Genomic DNA, 18,592 nt, shown 5'->3' on the forward strand with positions numbered 1-18,592 from the left:
CTCAATCATTGTGAACTCCAAGGAGGAAGAGGATTGAATGTTTTATTTTCTGTTTTATTCTCAGTGCCAAGAAAGCATCTGGAACATGGCTCAATAAGTGAAGAAATTTATGCTGGTCTCTTTTGAAGGAAATCTTGTTTGCTGTTGGAAATCTGATGCATTCTGAGACCAGAAGGGGGCAGACAGAAGATTCAGACAGCAAAATATCTCAATTTTGACACAGTCTCCAGGAAAAAAAGCATGGGGCTGTAATGTACACACGGTTATGATAACCACCATATCTCAGTCCCTGATATTTCCTACTCCTTTTATCCCAGCAGAGATTAAGGAGACAATGAAGAGGGAGAACAAGAGCAGAGTGTCTGAGTTCCTCCTCCTGGGGCTCCCCATCCGGTCAGAGCAGCAGGGCATGTTCTTCACCCTGTTCCTGGGCATGTACCTGACCACAGTGCTGGGGAACTTGCTCATCATCCTTCTCATCAGGCTGGACCCTTGCCTCCACACGCCCATATACTTCTTCCTTGGCCACTTGGCCTTCTCTGATGTCTCTTTCTCATCTGTCACTGTCCCAAAGATGCTCAGTAACATGCAGACTCAACACTTATCCATCCCCTATGTGGGGTGCATTTCTCAGAGGTATTTTTTCATACTTTTTGTTTGTCTTGACAATTTCCTTCTTGCAGTGATGGCATATGACAGGTATGTGGCCATCTGTCAGCCACTCCACTACATCACTGTCATGAGGGAGGAGCTGTGTATCTTATTGTTGGCTGGATCCTGGCTCTTCTCGTGTGCCCAATGCCCTGTTGCATACTCTCCTGTCCCACCTGTCCTTCTGCGCTGACAATACCATCCCTCATTTCTTTTGTGATCTCACTACCCTTTTGAAGTTGACCTGCTCAGACACTTCCCTCAATGAGCTAGTTATCTTTTTTTTTTTTAAAGATTTTATTTATTTATTTGACAGAGAGAGACACAGCGAGAGAGGGAACACAAGCAGGGGGAGTGGGAGAGGGAGAAGCAGGCTCCCCGCAGAGCAGGGAGCCTGATGTGGGACTCGATCCCAGGACCCTGGGATCATGACCTGAGCTGAAGGCAGTTGCTTAACCGACTGAGCCACCCAGGTGCCCAATGAGCTAGTTATCTTCACTGAGTGGGGAGTGTTTGCCTTCCTGCCATTTTGTGCTATTTTGGGCTCCTATATCCGCATTGGGGCAACCATCCTGAGAGTCCCCTCCATCAAGAGGATCTGCAAAGCCTTGTCCACCTGTGGCTCCCACCTCCTCATGGTGTTTTTGTACTATGGGACTCTTGCATGATTTACTTCATTCCTTCATCAAACAATTCCAAAGTCAAAGACATAATTGCTTCAGTTATGTATACAGTGGTGACACCCATGTTAAATCCCTTTATCTATACCCTGAAGAACAGGGACATGAAATTAGCTCTGGGGATACTTTATAGGAGGAAAATTATTATTTTTAAAAATTTTTTTGAAGATTTTATTTATTTATTTGACAGAGAGAGACACAGTGAGAGAGGGAACACAAGCAGGGGGAGTGGGAGAGGGAGAAGCAGGCTTCCAGCAGAGCAGGGAGCCCGATGCGGGGCTCGATCCCAGGACGCTGGGATCATGACCCGAGCTGAAGGCAGACACTTAACGACTGAGCCACCCAGGCGCCCCTATAGGAGGAAAATTATTTTTGCCAAGTAGCTGTTACTCACTCATGTTCTTTTTTTAATTTTAATTTTTTAATAGAAAAGCCTAATCACTTTTTTAAACTTTGTCATGCACAATATTGAGTTGTTTACTCACTTCTCATTACTTAATCCTTTTTTGCTATTTAAATTTTAAAGTTTTATTTTTTATTTTTTTAATTTTTAAAGTTTATTTATTTATACTTAACTGATGAATCCTTGAACACTACATCAAAAACTAATTATGGGGCGCCTGGGTGGCTCAGTTGGGTAAGCGACTGCCTTCGGCTCAGGTCATGATCCTGGAGTCCCAGGATCGAGTCCTGCATCGGGCTCCCTGCTCGGCAGGGAGTCTGCTTCTCCCTCTGACCCTCCTCCCTCTCATGCTCTCTGTCTCTCATTCTCTCTGTCTCAAATAAATAAATAAAATCTTTAAAAAAAACACAACTAATTATGTACTATACAGTGGCTAACTGAACATAATAAAAAAAAGATTAAAGTTGGATCAGAAAAAAATAAAGTTTATTATTATTATTATTATTTGTAGTGTTCAATGATTCATTAGTTGCATATAGCACCCAGTGCTCATCACAACATGTACCCTCCTTAATACCATGTTCTTAATTTTCCTAGTGATGTCTCCAGGGACATCACCTTGAAAAACTGTGGAAGTGGCAAAAATGGCCAAGTTACTTTGCAGCCCCTCCTTGCAAGTGTGGTTTTTTCCCTACCCACTGAGTCCTTTGGGCAGGACTTGTGGTTAACTTTGACTAATAGAGTCAGTGAAAGTGGTGTGAGATTTCCAAGCCTACATAGACTCTGTTGCTGCTACTCTTGGAACCTTGAGACCACCATGTCAACTAGTCCAAGTTAGGCTGTGTGAAGATGGGGGCTACATGGAGGAGAACCAAGATTCTCCAGCTAACAATCAACCAGCTCCCAGGTGACCTGCCTGGTAGGTATCAGCAGAGGCATGAGTGAGTCCTTGTTGAGATCAACAGAACCAAACCCAGACAAGAAGCCCCATCCAGCTGAGCACATTCCCAGCCCAAATTGTCAGCCCATGGAATTGTCATATAAACAATGATTGTTGTTTAAGTCACTAAGTTTTGGAACGGTTTGTTATGCAGCAAAAGCTAACTGATACAGTGACTGTCCTTGTTTCTGGTGCCCTCCACATTTTCCTTGATTTCAATGGTCTCTTCCCCTTTTTGGACCCCTGCCTGGTTGTATTCCCTGCCTATTTTTCTAGAACCCACTGAAATAAAAATATTCAGGTTATGATCTCCATAACCTATTGCCTTAGCTTTAGCTATATCTTTTCATGTCCTCGTTATTTTCACATAACCCTTGGTATGTGGCATTATCAGCAACTCTCATTTTTGCAAAGTCAACATCTTAAGGTACTTCCTTATCCATCTGAAGAGATAAGAATGACTTGCCATGATATCAAAATACATGAACTTCTTTTTCTGAAGGAAGATTACACATTATGTTTCCTCTTGAAGAAGAGAAACAATTTTAGACTAAGATTAGAGGTCTGAATAACATTGCATTTTGTATAAGTTATACCTTCTTGCCCCTTAACACTTGATACCAGACTGAAAAGATAAGAATTCTCAAGTGTGCTTTTGATTTGAATTTCCCTGATGGCTAATGATGGTAACACATTGAGATACCACCTTACACCAGTTAGAATGGCAAAAATTGAGAAGGTAAGAAACAATAAATGTTGGAGAGGTTGTGGAGAAAGGGGAACCCTCTTACACTGTTGGTGGGAATGCAAGTTGGTACAGCCACTTTGGAAAACAGCGTGGAGGTGCCTCAAAAAATTAAAAATAGAGCTACCCTATGACCCACCAATTGCACTACTGGGTATTTACCCCAAAGACACAAATGTAGTGAAAAGAAGGGCCATATGCACCCCAATGTTCATAGCAGCAATGTCCACAATAGCCAAACTGTGGAAAGAGCTGAGATGCCCTTCAATAGATGAATGGATAAAGAAGATGTGGCCCATATATACAATGGACTATTACTCAGCCATCAGAAAGGATGAATACCCAACTTTTACATCAACATGGATGGGACTGGAGGAGATTATGCTAAGTGAAATAAGTCAAGCAGAGAAAGTCAATTATCATATGGTTTCACTTATTAGTAGAACATAAGGAATAGCATGGAGGACATTAGGAGAAGGAATGGAAAAATGAAGGGGGGGAAATCAGAGGGAGAGATGAACCATGAGAGACTATGGACTCTGAGAAACAATCTGAGGGTTTTGGAGGGGGGATGGGTTAGCCTGGTGATGAGTATTAAGGAGGGCATGTACTGCATGGAGCTATATGAAAACAATGAATCATGGATCACTACATCAAAAACTAATGATGTATTGTATGGTGACTAATGTAACATAATAAAATTAAAAAAAAAAAAGAATTCTCAAATGTGATCTGCTACTTGTCTTTAGAACAAAATTAACATATGGACCATTACAGTTAAATTAGTATGAAGGTTTGTGGAACATGGTTTTAGATAAACAAAAAGTCATTAAAATGGCTAATGTGGGGGTGCCTGGGTGGCTCAGTCATTGAGCGTCTGCCTTCGGCTCAGGTCATGATCCCGCATCGGGCTCCCTGCTCCACGGGAAGCCTGCTTCTCCCTCTTCCACTCCCCCTGCTTGTGTTCCTTCTCTTGCTGTGTCTCTCACTATCAAATAAATAAATAAAATCTTAAAAAATAATAAAATAGGGCGCCTGGGTGGCTTAGTTGGTTAAGCGACTGCCTTCGGCTCAGGTCATGATCCTGGAGTCCCGGGATCGAGTCCCGCATCGGGCTCCCTGCTCAGCAAGGAGCCTGCTTCTCCCTCTGACCCTCCCCCCTCTCATGTACTCTCTCTCATTCTCGCTCTCTCAAATAAATAAATAAATCTTTAAAAAAAATGGCAAATAAATGTTATTGTTTGTATAAAAAATGGCTAATATGAAATTTAATGATAATTCATAGTATCAATTTATGTAAATGAGATAACAATAAACATTTTAGTTTCCTTGTCCTTTTGTCTATCATGTCCTGTAGTTATAAAGAGTATGTGTGCCTGCAAGTGCTTAGAGTAATAAAGTTGAGAATGGCTGCATTTGTAATGTAGTTGCTAGTTAACATTGTGTCTGATTGTTTCCTAAAATCTAAACATATTGCAAAGATTTTGACTTTATTATCCTTAAATCAGTTTTTGCCTGTGACAAAAACCCAGCAGAGGAGCATAGTGCATTAAATCTCATTTCCAAATTCCCTAAACCAATGTAGGCTGTATATATTTTTTTAACTAGAACTTTCTTTGTGCGGACAGCTTACTTATGCCTTCTTAATCTAGGTTATGAAAATGAGTTATCTTTTGCTTCACAAACAGCATGACTTGATTTCTAGAAAAGAAAAAGCTAAATGTGTCTATTGTTTATGGAAATTTCTAGAAGTGAACAAATCAGACAAAAATATTTTCCTTTTGTGGAGCTTATATTCTAGTGGGGAGACAATGAAAATAAACTTAATATGTAAGTTTCATGGTTTTTAAGTGATATAAAATGTAGTATTGTGGAAAAATCAGGCATGCAGGGGACAGGCTGCAACTTTAAGTGGTGTGATGACAACTGGTCTCACCCAGAAGGTGATCTTTGAACAAAGAATTGAAGGCATCAGGGAACAGAGCCACTGGCACATTTGCAGGAAAAGTATTTCAGGGAGCAGGTACAGCAACTGCAACATTCTGAGATGTGACAATGCCAGCTATGTCCAAGCAACAAAAATGAGATTCACCCCTGAAGGGGAGTGAGCATGTAGAAGAGCAGGAGGAGATATATATATATATATATATATATTTTGACGGATAATTTTAAAGCCAACAGGGCCTAGGTCCTTTAGGCTTTATGATTTGATTTTTTTTTTAAAGATTTTATTTATTTATTTGACAGAGACAGAGACAGCGAGAGCAGGAACACAAGCAGGGGGAGTGGGAGAGGGAGAAGCAGGCTTCCCGCTGAGCTGGGAGCCCGGTGTGGGACTCGATCCCAGGACCCTGGGATCATGACCTGAGCCGAAGGCAGTCGCTTAACCAACTGAGCCACCCAGGCGCCCCTATGATTTGATTTTTACTGTGAATTATTTGTATAGACTTGGAAGCTTCCCAGCAGAAGAGTAACATGATTCAGCTTTAAAAAGGATCACTCTGGCTGGAGAAGGGGGCTGTGTGGAAGCAGGGGGACCACCTAAGAGCTACTGCAACAGTACAGTTAAGAAATGATAGGCTGGAATGGTAGCAGAGGAAGTAGTAAAATTTTGGTGAATACTGTATTTGGCTGTAAGTTGGAACCGACAAGAATTGCTGATGAATTGAGAGGAGTGTGAGAGAAAGGTAGGAGTCAAGGATTCCTACATTAAAAAAAAAAAGTTTTTATTTAAATTCCAGTTAGTTGAGATGTTGGGTGGCTCAGTCAGTTAGGTGTCTGCCTTCAGCTCAGGTCATAATCCCAGGGTCCTGGGATAGAGCCCGGCACTGGGCTCCTTGCTCAGTGGGGAGCGGCTTTTCCCTCTCCCTCTGTCTACCACTCCCCCTGCTTGTCCTCTCTCTCTTATTCTCTGTCAAATAAATAAATAAATAAAATCTTACCAGGGTCAACAGCATGGTACTGGCACAAAAACAGACACATAGATCAATGGAACAGAATGAGAGCCCAGAAATGGGCCCTCAACTCTATGGTCAACTAATCTTCGACAAAGCAGGAAAGAATATCCAGTGGAAAAAAAGACACTCTCTTCAATAAATGGTGCTGGGGAAACTGGACAGCCACATGCAGGAGAATGAAACTGGACCATTCTCTTACACCATACGCAAAGACAAACTCAGAATGGATGAAAGATCTAAATGTGACACAGGAATCCATCAAAATCCTAGAGGAGAACATAGACAGCAACCTGTTCAACCTTGGACAAAGAAACTTTTTGCAAGACATGTCTCTATAGGTAAGGGAAACCAAAGCAAAAATGAACTATTGGGACTTCAACAAGATAAAAATCTTCTGCACAGCAAAGGAAACAATCAACAAAACTAAAAGGCAAGCTACAGAATGGGAGAAGATATTTGCAAATGACATTACAGATAAAGGGCTGGTATCCAAGATCTATAAGGAACTTATCAAACTCAACACCCAAAAACAAATAATCCAGTCAAGAAATGGGCAGAAGACATGAACAGACACTTCTCCAAGGAAGACATCCAAATGGCCAACACACACATGAAAAAATGCTCCACATCACTTGTGATTAGGGAAATACAAATCAAAACCACAATGAGATACCACCTTACACCAGTCAGAATGGCTAAAATTAATAAGACAGGGAACAAAAAGTGTTGGTGAGGATGTGGAGAAAGGGGAACCCTCTTACACTGTTGGTAGGAATGCAAGCTGGTACAAACACTCTGGAACCTGGTGTTCTCAACAGAAGCTGAGGACTCAGGACGTTAAAAATAGAGCTACCTTATGACCCAGCAATTGCACTACTGGGTATTTATCCCAAAGATACAGATGTAGTGAAAAGAAGGGGCACCTGCACCCCAATGTTCACAGCAGCAATGTCCACAAAACCCAAACAGTGGAAGGAACGGAGATGTCCTTCAACAGATGAATGGATAAAGATGTGGTTCATATATACAATGGAGTATTACTCAGCCATCAGAAAGGATGAATTTCTATCATTTACATTGACATGGATGGAACTGGAAGGGATTATGCTAAGTGAAATAAGTCAATCAAAGAAACACAATTATCATATGGGTTCACTCATATGTGGAACATAAGGAATAGTGCAGGAGACATTAGGGGAAGGGAGGGAAAACGGAATGGGAAGAAATCAGAGAGGAAGACAAACCATATGAGACTCTTGACTCCGGGAAACAAATTGAGGGTTGCGGAAAGGGAGGTAGGTGGGGGGGATGGGGTAAATGGGTGATGGAAATTAAAATATGATGAGCACTGGGTATTATATTCAACTAATGAATCATTGAACATTATATAAAAAACTAATGATGTACTATACCTTGGCTAATTAAATTTAAGTTAAAAAAAAGAGAGATAATAAGATATGAAGATATTTGCACAAAATAAAATAACTAAAATAAAACCTTTAAAAAAATAAATAAATTCCAGTTAGCTTACTTACAGAGTAATATTATTGTCAGGTGTACAATATAGTGATTCAACACATCCATACACCTAGTGCTCATCACAACAAGGGTGCTCCTTAATCCCCATCACCTACTGAACCTATCCCCCCACCCAGCTCTCCTCTGGTAGCTAAAGGATTCCTACATTTCGGTTTGAACAACATGGAGTTATCAATAACTAAGATGTTAATGAAACAAATGTGGGAGCATGTGTGAGCAGCTGAAGGTAATGAGTCTGTAAACCATAGCAACAAAATAGTCAAAGTTTATTCAGGACTTAGAAAATGCCAGAAAAAGTTCTAAGTTCATGTGTTTTAACTCATTTAATCTCTTAGGGCAGGAATAAATTCTTACTATTAGATTGGAAGAATTAATCAGTTAATTCAATTATTCATTCAATAGCAATCCTATGGTAATAACAGTGATTCTAGATATCATTATCTTTTTTGGAAGATACAAAGATAATGATCACAAGAGCTGATGTCCATTGTGCATTTATTATGTGCTTTTGCATGAAACATCTCATTTAATTTCAAGAATAACTTCTGAGGACAATGTATTTTTATCCACACTTTACAGGTGATGTAACAGGGCTGCGGGGATTACTTTATAGGCTCAGGGCCAACAATTAATGAGAGGCATAGGCCAGATCCAGTTCTTCTGAGAACTGAGCCCAAGGACTCAATCTACTCTCTCTACGCTCTCTTGGAAAAGGCACACCTTCACGCCCTGAAGTCTCCCCCAAGGGAGAGAGGGGACCTGCAGGATGTGAAGTTAAAGCTAGATTGAGTGCTTATGGTAGCAAGTGGTGTGGAAGTTTGCAGAAGCCAGACTTATTCTTCCTGGACCATAATGTGCTGTTGGGAGGGCTGACCCAGTGCATTGGCAACACTGGTGATGGAGGCTAAGCCATTCCTACTTCCCCCCTGGAACTATGAACAGGCAGAAAGGAGCCTAGAGTGTCCCTGAGATCTGGGTCACCCTCTCAGGTGGATCTAACAGCTCAGTCCCTCCAGCTCCCGCACAGGCTCTTCCCCAAGGTCTGATAGGAATTGGTGGCCATTAGTTTGCTTGATTCTTTCCTTAGCCAGGAGCTTAGAGACTTTCCATGAGTCCTCTCTGAGGTTTGTAAAATTGTTATCTCCTGCCTGTTGCCCTGGAGCTCAAGGACAGACACAGAGAGCTCATGAGATCATGGGTTCACAGAGGCTTTCTTCTTACTCTTTGTTCCTGGTGTTCTCAACAGAAGCTGAGGACTCAGGAAAATGGCACAGGTCAGAGTGAGCTGGGAAATCTAGGTGGGCAAGGTGTGTCTCTGTGTCTAGAGTTCTACATATGTATGGGTCTGTGTGATGTTTCCTTGCCAGTACAATGCAGTATGTTTTCTTCATGAATTTTCTTTGTGTGTGCATGTGTGTTTGTGTGTGTGTGTGTGTGTGTGTAATTGACCCCAGTCCTATTCTTTTCCTCTCTTAGACAAGAGCATAGAAGTCTAAATAAGTGTTGCCCCTTTAAACAAGTGCAGGGCATTTGTGTGTGTGATCTGGGATCTCCTAATCAGTCCCATTGAATTCAAGTGTTTGCCCCACGTCTCTTTCTGTAACTCCCACATTTTCATCCTTGGACAGACATCATAATTAAGTAAATGAGATTGTGTAGTCTGAAGAAAGACACGTATACTCCCCAGTCTGGGGGAGAAGTTTCCTGAATTTACTCATGACCAGAAATAGGTAAGAGGTCTTGAACTGTCAGCTCAGTGTGTAATTATGTGTGATATTGTATTTTGTTTATAAGTCATATTTTATGTGGTTCCAAATGTTTAGAGTGGGTTGTTGTTGTTTTATGTTTCATGTACTTGTCTTAGGGGCCTTTGGTTCTTTCCTATGAACTCAACTACTTCCTTAACTGTGTTTCAAAAGTAGCTATATATATATATATATATATATATATATATATATATATATAAAGCAGGCAGGTTCACATGCATTTCCAGTCCTGGGCAGGTGTTATATACTAATGAGTGTAAGCTCAGTGTCTGCAGTATGGCAGACTGGGGCCCAATGTTCAGTCTGGCTCTTATATGTTTTATGATCTTAGGAAGTGACTTCCTCTCTCTGGCTCAGATTCTTCACTGGCAAAGGAGAGGTAACTATTCTTACTTCATCATGCTATTTTGAGGATAAATGAGGCAATGCACACAAATTATTCAGCACCATGCCTGTAACATAATAGGTAATAGGAGGAATTTTTATTATCTTTCCCCGAATCTGGTGTTTGTGAACCTGGCTTGATATAAAGATATAAACTCCTTGAACATAGAGACTTCCTATTTCTTGTTCACTACTATGTACTCAATACGGGACAAAGCTTTTGTTCAATAAATATTTGTTGAGGGATCGAGTCCCGCATAGGGCTCCCTGTTCAGCAGGAAGCCTGCTTCTTCCTCTCCCACTCCCCCTGCTTATGTTCCTTCTCTCCCTTTGTCTCTCTCTGTCAAATAAATAAATAAAATCTTTAAAATAAATATTTGTTGAATAAAGAATAAATGTCCTTTAGTTGTTTTGGGAAAAAAATCTGGTTAATGTGACAGTTTCATATATCATTAGAGCTAGAGATGGACAAATTAACTCATGCACTGTTAGTGTATAAGAAAGCAACTGATTCTGTGCATTGATTTTGTATCCTGCCACATTACTGAATTGCTGTATGAGTTCTAGTAATTTGGGGGTGGAGTATTTGGGGTTTTCCACATAAAGTATCATGTCATCTTCGAAAAGAGAGGGTTTGACTTCTTCTTTGCCAATTTGAATACCTTTTATTTCTTTTTGTTTTATGATCTTAGGAAGTGACTTCCTCTCTCTGGCTCAGATTCTTCACTGGCAAAGGAGAGGTAACTATTCTTACTTCATCATGCTATTTTTTTCCTTTTAATGTATAGTTGGATCCTATTAGCCAGGATTTTGTTGAGAATTTTGGAATCCATATTCATCAGGGATATCGGTCTGAAATTCTTAACTTTTACATCAACATGGATGGGACTGGAAGAGATTATGCTAAGTGAAATAAGTCAAGCAGAGAAAGTCAATTATCATATGGTTTCACTTATTTGTGGAACATAAGGACTAGCATGGAGGACGTTAGGAGAAGGAAGGGAAAAATGAAGGGGGGAAATCGGAAGGAGAGATGAACCATGAGAGACTATGGACTCTGAGAAACAATCTGAGGGTTTTAGAGGGGAGGAGGGGGGGATGGGTTAGCCTGTGATGGGTATTAAGGAGGGCACGTACTGCATGGAGCACTGGGTGTTATACAAAAACAATGAATCATGGATCACTACATCAAAAACTAATGATGTATTGTATGGTGACATAACATAACATAACATAACACAACATAAATAAATAAATAAATAAATAAATAAATAAATAAATAAATAAATAAACCGTTAAAAAAAATTAACTCATGCACCAAGAGTTGTGAGAAATAAACATAAATGTTATGACATGTTTACTGACATTCCCTATTTTCCCCAATTGCCAGAAGAGATAAAAACAGCATGAGGAAGGAGAACCAGAGCAGCGTGTCTGAGTTCCTCCTCCTGGGGCTCCCCATCCAGCCAGAGCAGCAGGGTGTGTTCTTCGCTCTGTTCCTGGGCATGTACCTGCCTACAGTGCTGGGGAACCTGCTCATCATCCTGCTCATCAGGTTGGACTCTCACCTCCACAATCCCATGTACTTCTTCCTCAGCCACTTGGCCTTCTCTGATATTTCCCTTTCATCTATTATAGTTCCAAAGATGCTCATGAACATGCAGACTCAGCAACAATCCATTCCCTATGTGGGGTGCATTTCTCAGATGTATTTTTTCATAGTTTTTGGTTGTCTTGACAACTTCCTTCTTGCAGTGATGGCATATGACAGGTATGTGGCCATCTGTCAGCCACTCCACTACACCACTGTCATGAGGCAGGAGCTGTGTATCTCATTAGTAGCTGGGTCCTGGTTCTTCTGTTGCATCCATGCCCTGTTGCACACCCTTCTCTTGGTCCAACTGTCCTTCTGTGCTGATAATATCATCCCCCACTTCTTCTGTGACCTTACTGTGCTCCTGAAGATGAGCTGCTCAGACATCTCTCTCAATGAACTGGTCATCTTTACTGAAGGAGGAATGTTTTTCATCCTGCCCTTGAGTAGTATCTTGGGCTCATATATCCGTATAGGGACAACTGTCCTGAGGATCCCCTCTACTAAGGGACTCTTTAAAGCCTTTTCTACCTGTGGCTCCCATCTTTTTGTGGTGTCTTTATACTATGGGACACTTGCAGGTGTTTACTTTTTCTCCCCATCATGGGACTGCAGTGACAAAGACATAATTGCTTCGGTCATGTATACTGTAGTTACCCCTATGCTGAATCCCTTCATCTATAGCCTGAGGAACAAAGATATAAAACAGGCCCTAGAAATATTTGTCAAGAGGGCTAACTTTTAAGTGACAATCACTAAATCCGATTATTGTAGTCACGCACAGAGAGATATATCTCCTAAAACTATTGTATGGTTGGCAACTCTATGTAACTTAAAACGAATATACATTCTGCTGTCATAGTGCTGTTAATATGTCCACCAGGTCAAGTTTGTTACTTGGATTGTTAAATATTCTTTACCGTTAATTTTTTCCTCCTTGTTCATCATCTCTTAAATGTGCAAAATCTTGTGAAGCATGCTGCATAATTGTAATTGTGGATTTATTTTTTCCCCTTTTAGATATGCCCAGTTATTGCTTATGTAATTTATATGCTATGTTATTGATGACATGCAGATTCATCATGATCTGCTCCTGTGTACTGATTCTTTAAAGCAGTGGTATGCTGAAGCTGGCTTACATTGGCTTCAAGTTGAATGTGAACATCTCTTTCAACTCCACATTCAATGATATCACATTGGTAGATTGAAATCAGCCATACTGGAAATAATTACACTATGGTAACTGGCAAAGGCTACAAAGCAAGGCTCCTCTCTGAGAGCTATTTTTATTCATTTAACATCATACCACTGCATTTATAAATAGGAGATATTTCTCTTTATCTCTAGCAGCAGCTCCTGCCTTAACATCTTCTCATCTACTTCTTCTGATTATTAGTAGAGCTATGTCAGCTTTCTTTTGGTTAGTGTTTACATGTTATGTCTTTTTTTTATTATGTTCAGTTAGCCAACATATAGTACATCATCAGTTTTTGATGTAGTGTTCAACGATTCATTAGTTGTGTATAACACTCAGTGCTCATCACAACACGTGCCCTCCTTAACACCCATCACCTGGCTACCCACATGGTATTTCTTTTTCATCAATTTTCTTTAAACTGTTCTATGTCCTTATATCTGTGAGACATTCCTTGTTAGCACTGTGAAGTTAGGTTGTGTTCTTTTTAGATAGATTCATAATCCTTGTATTTCTGGGGAATTTGATCTAGTAACATTTAATATGATATATTTGAATTTATATTTTTCACATTACTATATGTTTTCTTTTTTAAATTTTTATTTAAATTCAATTAGCCAACATATAGTATATCATTAGTTTCAGGTGTAGAGTTCAGTAATTCATCAGTTGCATATAACACTGAGTGCTCATCACATCATGTGCCCTCCTTAATGCCTGTCACCCAATTACTCCATCCCACCACCCACCTCTCCTCCAGCAACCCTCAGTTTGATTTCTATAGTTAAGAGTCTTTCATGGTTTGTCTCCCTCTGATTTCTCCCCATTCTGTTTTCCCTCCCTTCCTCTACAGTCCTCTGCCCTGTTTCTTATATTCCACATATGAGTAAAACCATATGATAATTGTCTTTCTCTGATTGACTTATTTTGCTCAGTATAATAGCCTCCACTTCCATCCATGTCAATGTAAATAGTAAGTTTTCATCCTTTTGATGGCTGAGTATTATTCCATTGTATATATATACCACCTCTTATTTATCCATTCATCTCTCTATGAACATCTGGGCTCTTTTCATAGTTTGGCTATTGTGGACATTGCTGCTATAAAAATTGGGGTGCAGGTGTCCCTTCAAATCACTATGTTTGTATCCTTTGGATAAATACCTAGTAGTGCAATTGCTGAGTCATAGGGTAGCTCTATTTTTAACTTTTTGAGGAACCTCCATATGTCTTCCAGAGTGTCCAAACTGCAGGATACCAGGCACATACTCTCACCCTGGCCCTAACCCTAACCCTAGATCTGAGAAAAAAAAATAAGGTGTGGTATACACACACACACACACACACACACGCTAAGATGTAGTATACACACACACACACACATACAATGGAATAATACTCAGCTATCAAAAAGAATGAAATATTGCCATTTGCAACAACATGGACGGAGCTGGAGAGTATTATTCTAAGTGAAATAAGTCAGAGAAAGACAAATACCATATGATCTCACTCATATGTGGAATTTAAGAAACAAAACAAAAGAGAAAAGGGGAAAAAGGTGTTAAACATAGTGGGTGAAATTTTAATAAGAAAAAAGTTATGGTTATATCATTTTAAAGTATCTACTCAAATGATACTAATTACAGAAATTAAAATAGTAACTTTACAGTAGAGAACCTAGCAGACACCACTTTAACCAATTGATCAGGGATAAAATCACTAGTCTGATATCATGAAGCCAGGTTCACAGGAGGAGCATGACAACACCCCAACAATGCCACCTCAGCACTGGAATCTCATGTCATTTTAAGGCAGAAACAACTGACACCAGTTTTCCAAGGGTCATCTACTATTTCTGCCACAGTGAACTATTACAATTGGGCTGTGTCTTGGTGTAGTAAATTATCCCTCTACATTCATCAAGATCTATACTCATAGAGGGCAAGGTCTTTGCCTTTCTTGTTTATGTCTACATTCTCATCCCTTAGTAGAGGTCCTGATACAGACTCAATGTTCAGTGGAACAATGGTTGAGTAAAACAGCAAACACCCTCTTACTTTATGCAATGAGGTCTTGTTGGCTGCTCTTGGGTGAGATGTTTTCCTGGAGCCAGAATGGGACAGAGTGAAGGTACATGCATTCACAGGTGTGAGAAATTAATGCGTTTAGTTAAAAATTTATTGTTTTCCAAAAAAATTACAGTATGAGATGTGATAGTTCTTTCTAGGTTTCTGAGATTCCCAAAACTTCTTCATCCCTAGCATATAGAAAAGCAGTATGAGGTCAGAGAACCAGAAGCTGCATGTCCAAGTTCCTCCTTCTGGGCTCCCCCATCCGGCTGGAGCAACAGGTCATGTTCTTTGCCCTGTTCCTGGGCATATATCTGACCCCGGTGCTGGGGAACCTGCTCATCAGGCTAGATTCTCGCCTCCACACCCCCATACTTCTCCCTCAGCCACTTGGCTTCACAGATGTCTCCTTTTCATCTGTCACTATTCCTAAGATGATGATAAACATGGATGCTTGAGATCAGTCCATCCCCTATGCTTGGTGCATTTCACAAATGTATTTCTTCACTAATTTTAGTTGTATTGATAGCTTTCGTCTCACAGTGATGGCCTATGACAGGTATGTGGCCATCTGTTACCCTCTCCATTATACCACCATCTTGAGGAATGAGTTTTGTATCATCCTAGTGGCTAGGTCCTGGTTTTTATCTTGTACCCATGCTCTGTTGCATGCCTTCTTCATGGACTGGTTGTCCTGTGCAGGAACTATCGTTCTCCACTTTTGTAATCTTGATGTTGTGCTAAAGTCCTCCTGCTCAACACCTCCTGCAATAAGCTGCTTATTCTCATTGACGGAGGACTGATCTTCATCCTGCCATTGAGTGGTATCTTGGGCTCGTATATCCACATGGCAGGTATCATTCTGAAGGTCCTCTCCTTCAAAAGAAACTTCAAAGCCTTGTCTACATGTGGCTCCCACCTCTCTGTAGTGTTTTTATACTATGGGACAATTGCTGGTGTTTACTTTTTCCCTTCATCAGGCAACATACTTGCTTCTGTGATGTACACGGTGGTCACCCCCATGCTGAACCTCTTCATCTATAGCCTGAAGAATAAGGACATGAAACGTGTTCTTCAGAAAATCTTTAGAGCCAAGGACTCTAAAGAGTCCTTGGTGTTGTTCATTCAACCTTGCTGTCATGGGTATTCTTGGGGGCTGTAAACGCGTTTCTTCTAAAAGTTGTAACTTGGCTAGGTCTTTTTTTTAATGAATTTACTTATTTATTTAAAAAATTTTTATTATGTTCAGTTAGCCAACATATAGTACATCATTAGTTTTTGATGTAGCATTCAATTATCCATTAGTTGCATATAACACCCAGTGCTCAACACAACATGCACCCTCCTTAATACCCATCATCCGGCTACCCTTTCTGTAACCCTCAGTTTGTTTTCCGGAGTCCAGAGTCTCTCATGGTTTGTCTCCCTCTCTGATTTCTTCCCCTTCAGTTTTCCCTCCCTTCCCCTATGGTCCTCTGTGCTATTCCTTATGTTCCACATATGAGTGAAACCATATGATAATTGACTTTCTCTGCTTGACTTATTTCACTTAGCATAATCCCCTCCATTTCCACCCATGTCAGTGCAAATGGTGGGTATTCATCCTTTCTGATGGCTGCATAATATTCCATTGTATATAAGGACCACATCTTCTTTATCCATTCATCTGTTGAAGGGCTAGGTCTTATTAACAACACTTTTAACTCTTAACTTTCTTTTCTTGGTCTCAGTTTATGTTTCTTCTCATATTTATGTTCACCTGATTGTTCTTTTTCTCTACCTGCTATCTGGATTGTGTGCATTAATGTTCTGCAGTGAAACTACAAGCTCTCCTGTACCCTGAAGTTCTCTGCAAGCTTGTGAAACTTCGGTGCCCCTTTCCCTGGGCTTTAGGAAGTTTTAGAATCTTTATTTTTTTCTTTGTAACCCTATCTGGTATTGATATCAACACATATCTATCTGAGTTTTCACAATACCACTAGAGCTCACTTATTTCATGTGTGAGAAATCCAGAAGTCACCAAACTGCTGTATCTGTGAAACAGATGAGAGTAGCTATTGCAGCTGGCATTCATCAAGCATTTAAATGTATATTTATTTACTCCTGAGCACATTTCTCTTATAAAGATGTTAATATTTTTCATATTTACAGAGAATCAAACTAAAACCCAGGGATAGCAACTGAGTAGCTGTCACAAGATTTAACCTCAGACATGTGTGACTTCAAAAAATCATGTGTTTAACCATATTATTTTATTGCCATTATTTTGATTTCATACATGATTGGTCAGTTTGGCTGTTTTATAGATAAAGCATAGAGTATGTACTCTTTTGTGTTCCCATTTTGTTTTGTTCTGTATAGTTATGGTTAACTCATTCTCGTGGCTTTATAGTTTCCAATTGTGTCTATACTCCTTAATTTATCTTCCATTCTAGTTCTGTTTGACATTTGGGTAGTTCCCAGTTTGGGGCTTGCGTATATACCTCAAAATGGAATTTCTGGATGAAAATTTATGTACACTTCAATTAATTCATGGATAATATTTTAAAAAGTTAGACAAAGTGCTCCTCCCTGTAATATACTCACTCACCAACATTTATACTGTCCATCTTTTCTACTGTACACATTCTTATGGGTTTGTAGAAGTCATGTGTTATGGTTTTAATTTGCATTTGTCTGATAACTCATGTTGTTTATCTCCTTTACCTGTGCTTATTGGTAATTAATCCTCTCTTGTAAATGGTCTGTTTTTAGCCATTTGCTGCTGTTTTATTGGGTAGTCTGTTTCTTCTTATTGGTTTCTAGGAGTTCTTCATGTATATATATATTCCTGGATATAAACCCTTTGCTGGATATATGAATTGAGAATTTATTCTTCTGTAATGTGGCTTGCTTTTTCTTTTTTTTTTAATTTTTCAAGTTATTTTTTATTATGTTCAATTAGCCAACATATAGTACATCATTAGTTCTTGATGTAGTATTTGAAGATTTAAGGCTTGCTTTTTCTTTTTTCTTTTTTTTAGTTTCAGAGGTAGAATTTAGTGACTCATCAGTTGCATGCAACACCCAGTGCTCATTACTTCAAGTGCCCTCCTTAATTCCCATCACCCAATTCATCCCCCATCCACCTACCCTCCAGCAAACCTGTTTGTTTCCTATAGTTAAGAGTCTCTTAAGGTTTGTCTCCCTCTCTGTTTTCTTTCTTTTTTTTAAGGTTTTATTTATTTATTTGACAGAGAGAGACAGCAAGAGAGGGAACACAAGCAGGGGGAGTGGGAGAGGGAGAAGCAGGCTCCCCGCTGAGCAGGGAGCCCAACTGGGGGGCTCGATCCCAGGACCCTGGGATCATGACCTGAGCTGAAGGCAGATGCTTAACGACTGAGCCACCCGGGCACCCCACCCTCTCTGTTTTCATCTTATTTTATTTTCCCTTCCTTTCCTTTTCATCCCTTTTGTTTCTTAAATTCCACATATGAGTGAAATCATATGATACTTGTCTTTTCTCTGACTGACTTATTTTGCTTAGCATTTCGGCTTACTTTTCCATAATCTTTATGGGTCTTTTGATGAATTATATATCTTAATGTAGTCATTATATATTAAGATTATATATCTTAGGGGCACCTGGGTGGCTCAGTACGTTAAGCGTGTGCCTTCGGCTCAGGTCAT

General features: G+C 39.9%; 1 protein-coding gene and 2 pseudogenes across 1 annotated transcript; all 3 read left to right on the forward strand.

Moving 5' to 3' along the window:
- Positions 1 to 334: 334 nt before the first annotated feature.
- On the forward strand, positions 335 to 1,474 carry LOC110581680 (annotated as a pseudogene).
- Positions 1,475 to 11,471: 9,997 nt separating this feature from the next.
- Positions 11,472 to 12,404, forward strand: LOC110581679 (olfactory receptor 1J4-like). Its single transcript, XM_021691592.1, has one exon. The coding sequence runs from the start codon at positions 11,472 to 11,474 to the stop codon at positions 12,402 to 12,404; it is 933 nt and encodes a 310-aa protein (XP_021547267.1).
- A 376-nt stretch (positions 12,405 to 12,780) lies between these two features.
- On the forward strand, positions 12,781 to 16,085 carry LOC110581677 (annotated as a pseudogene).
- Positions 16,086 to 18,592: the final 2,507 nt, after the last annotated feature.

This window comes from Neomonachus schauinslandi, chromosome 13 (genome assembly GCF_002201575.2).
Source record: "Neomonachus schauinslandi chromosome 13, ASM220157v2, whole genome shotgun sequence".
In the NCBI taxonomy this organism is placed as follows: Eukaryota; Metazoa; Chordata; class Mammalia; order Carnivora; family Phocidae; genus Neomonachus; species Neomonachus schauinslandi.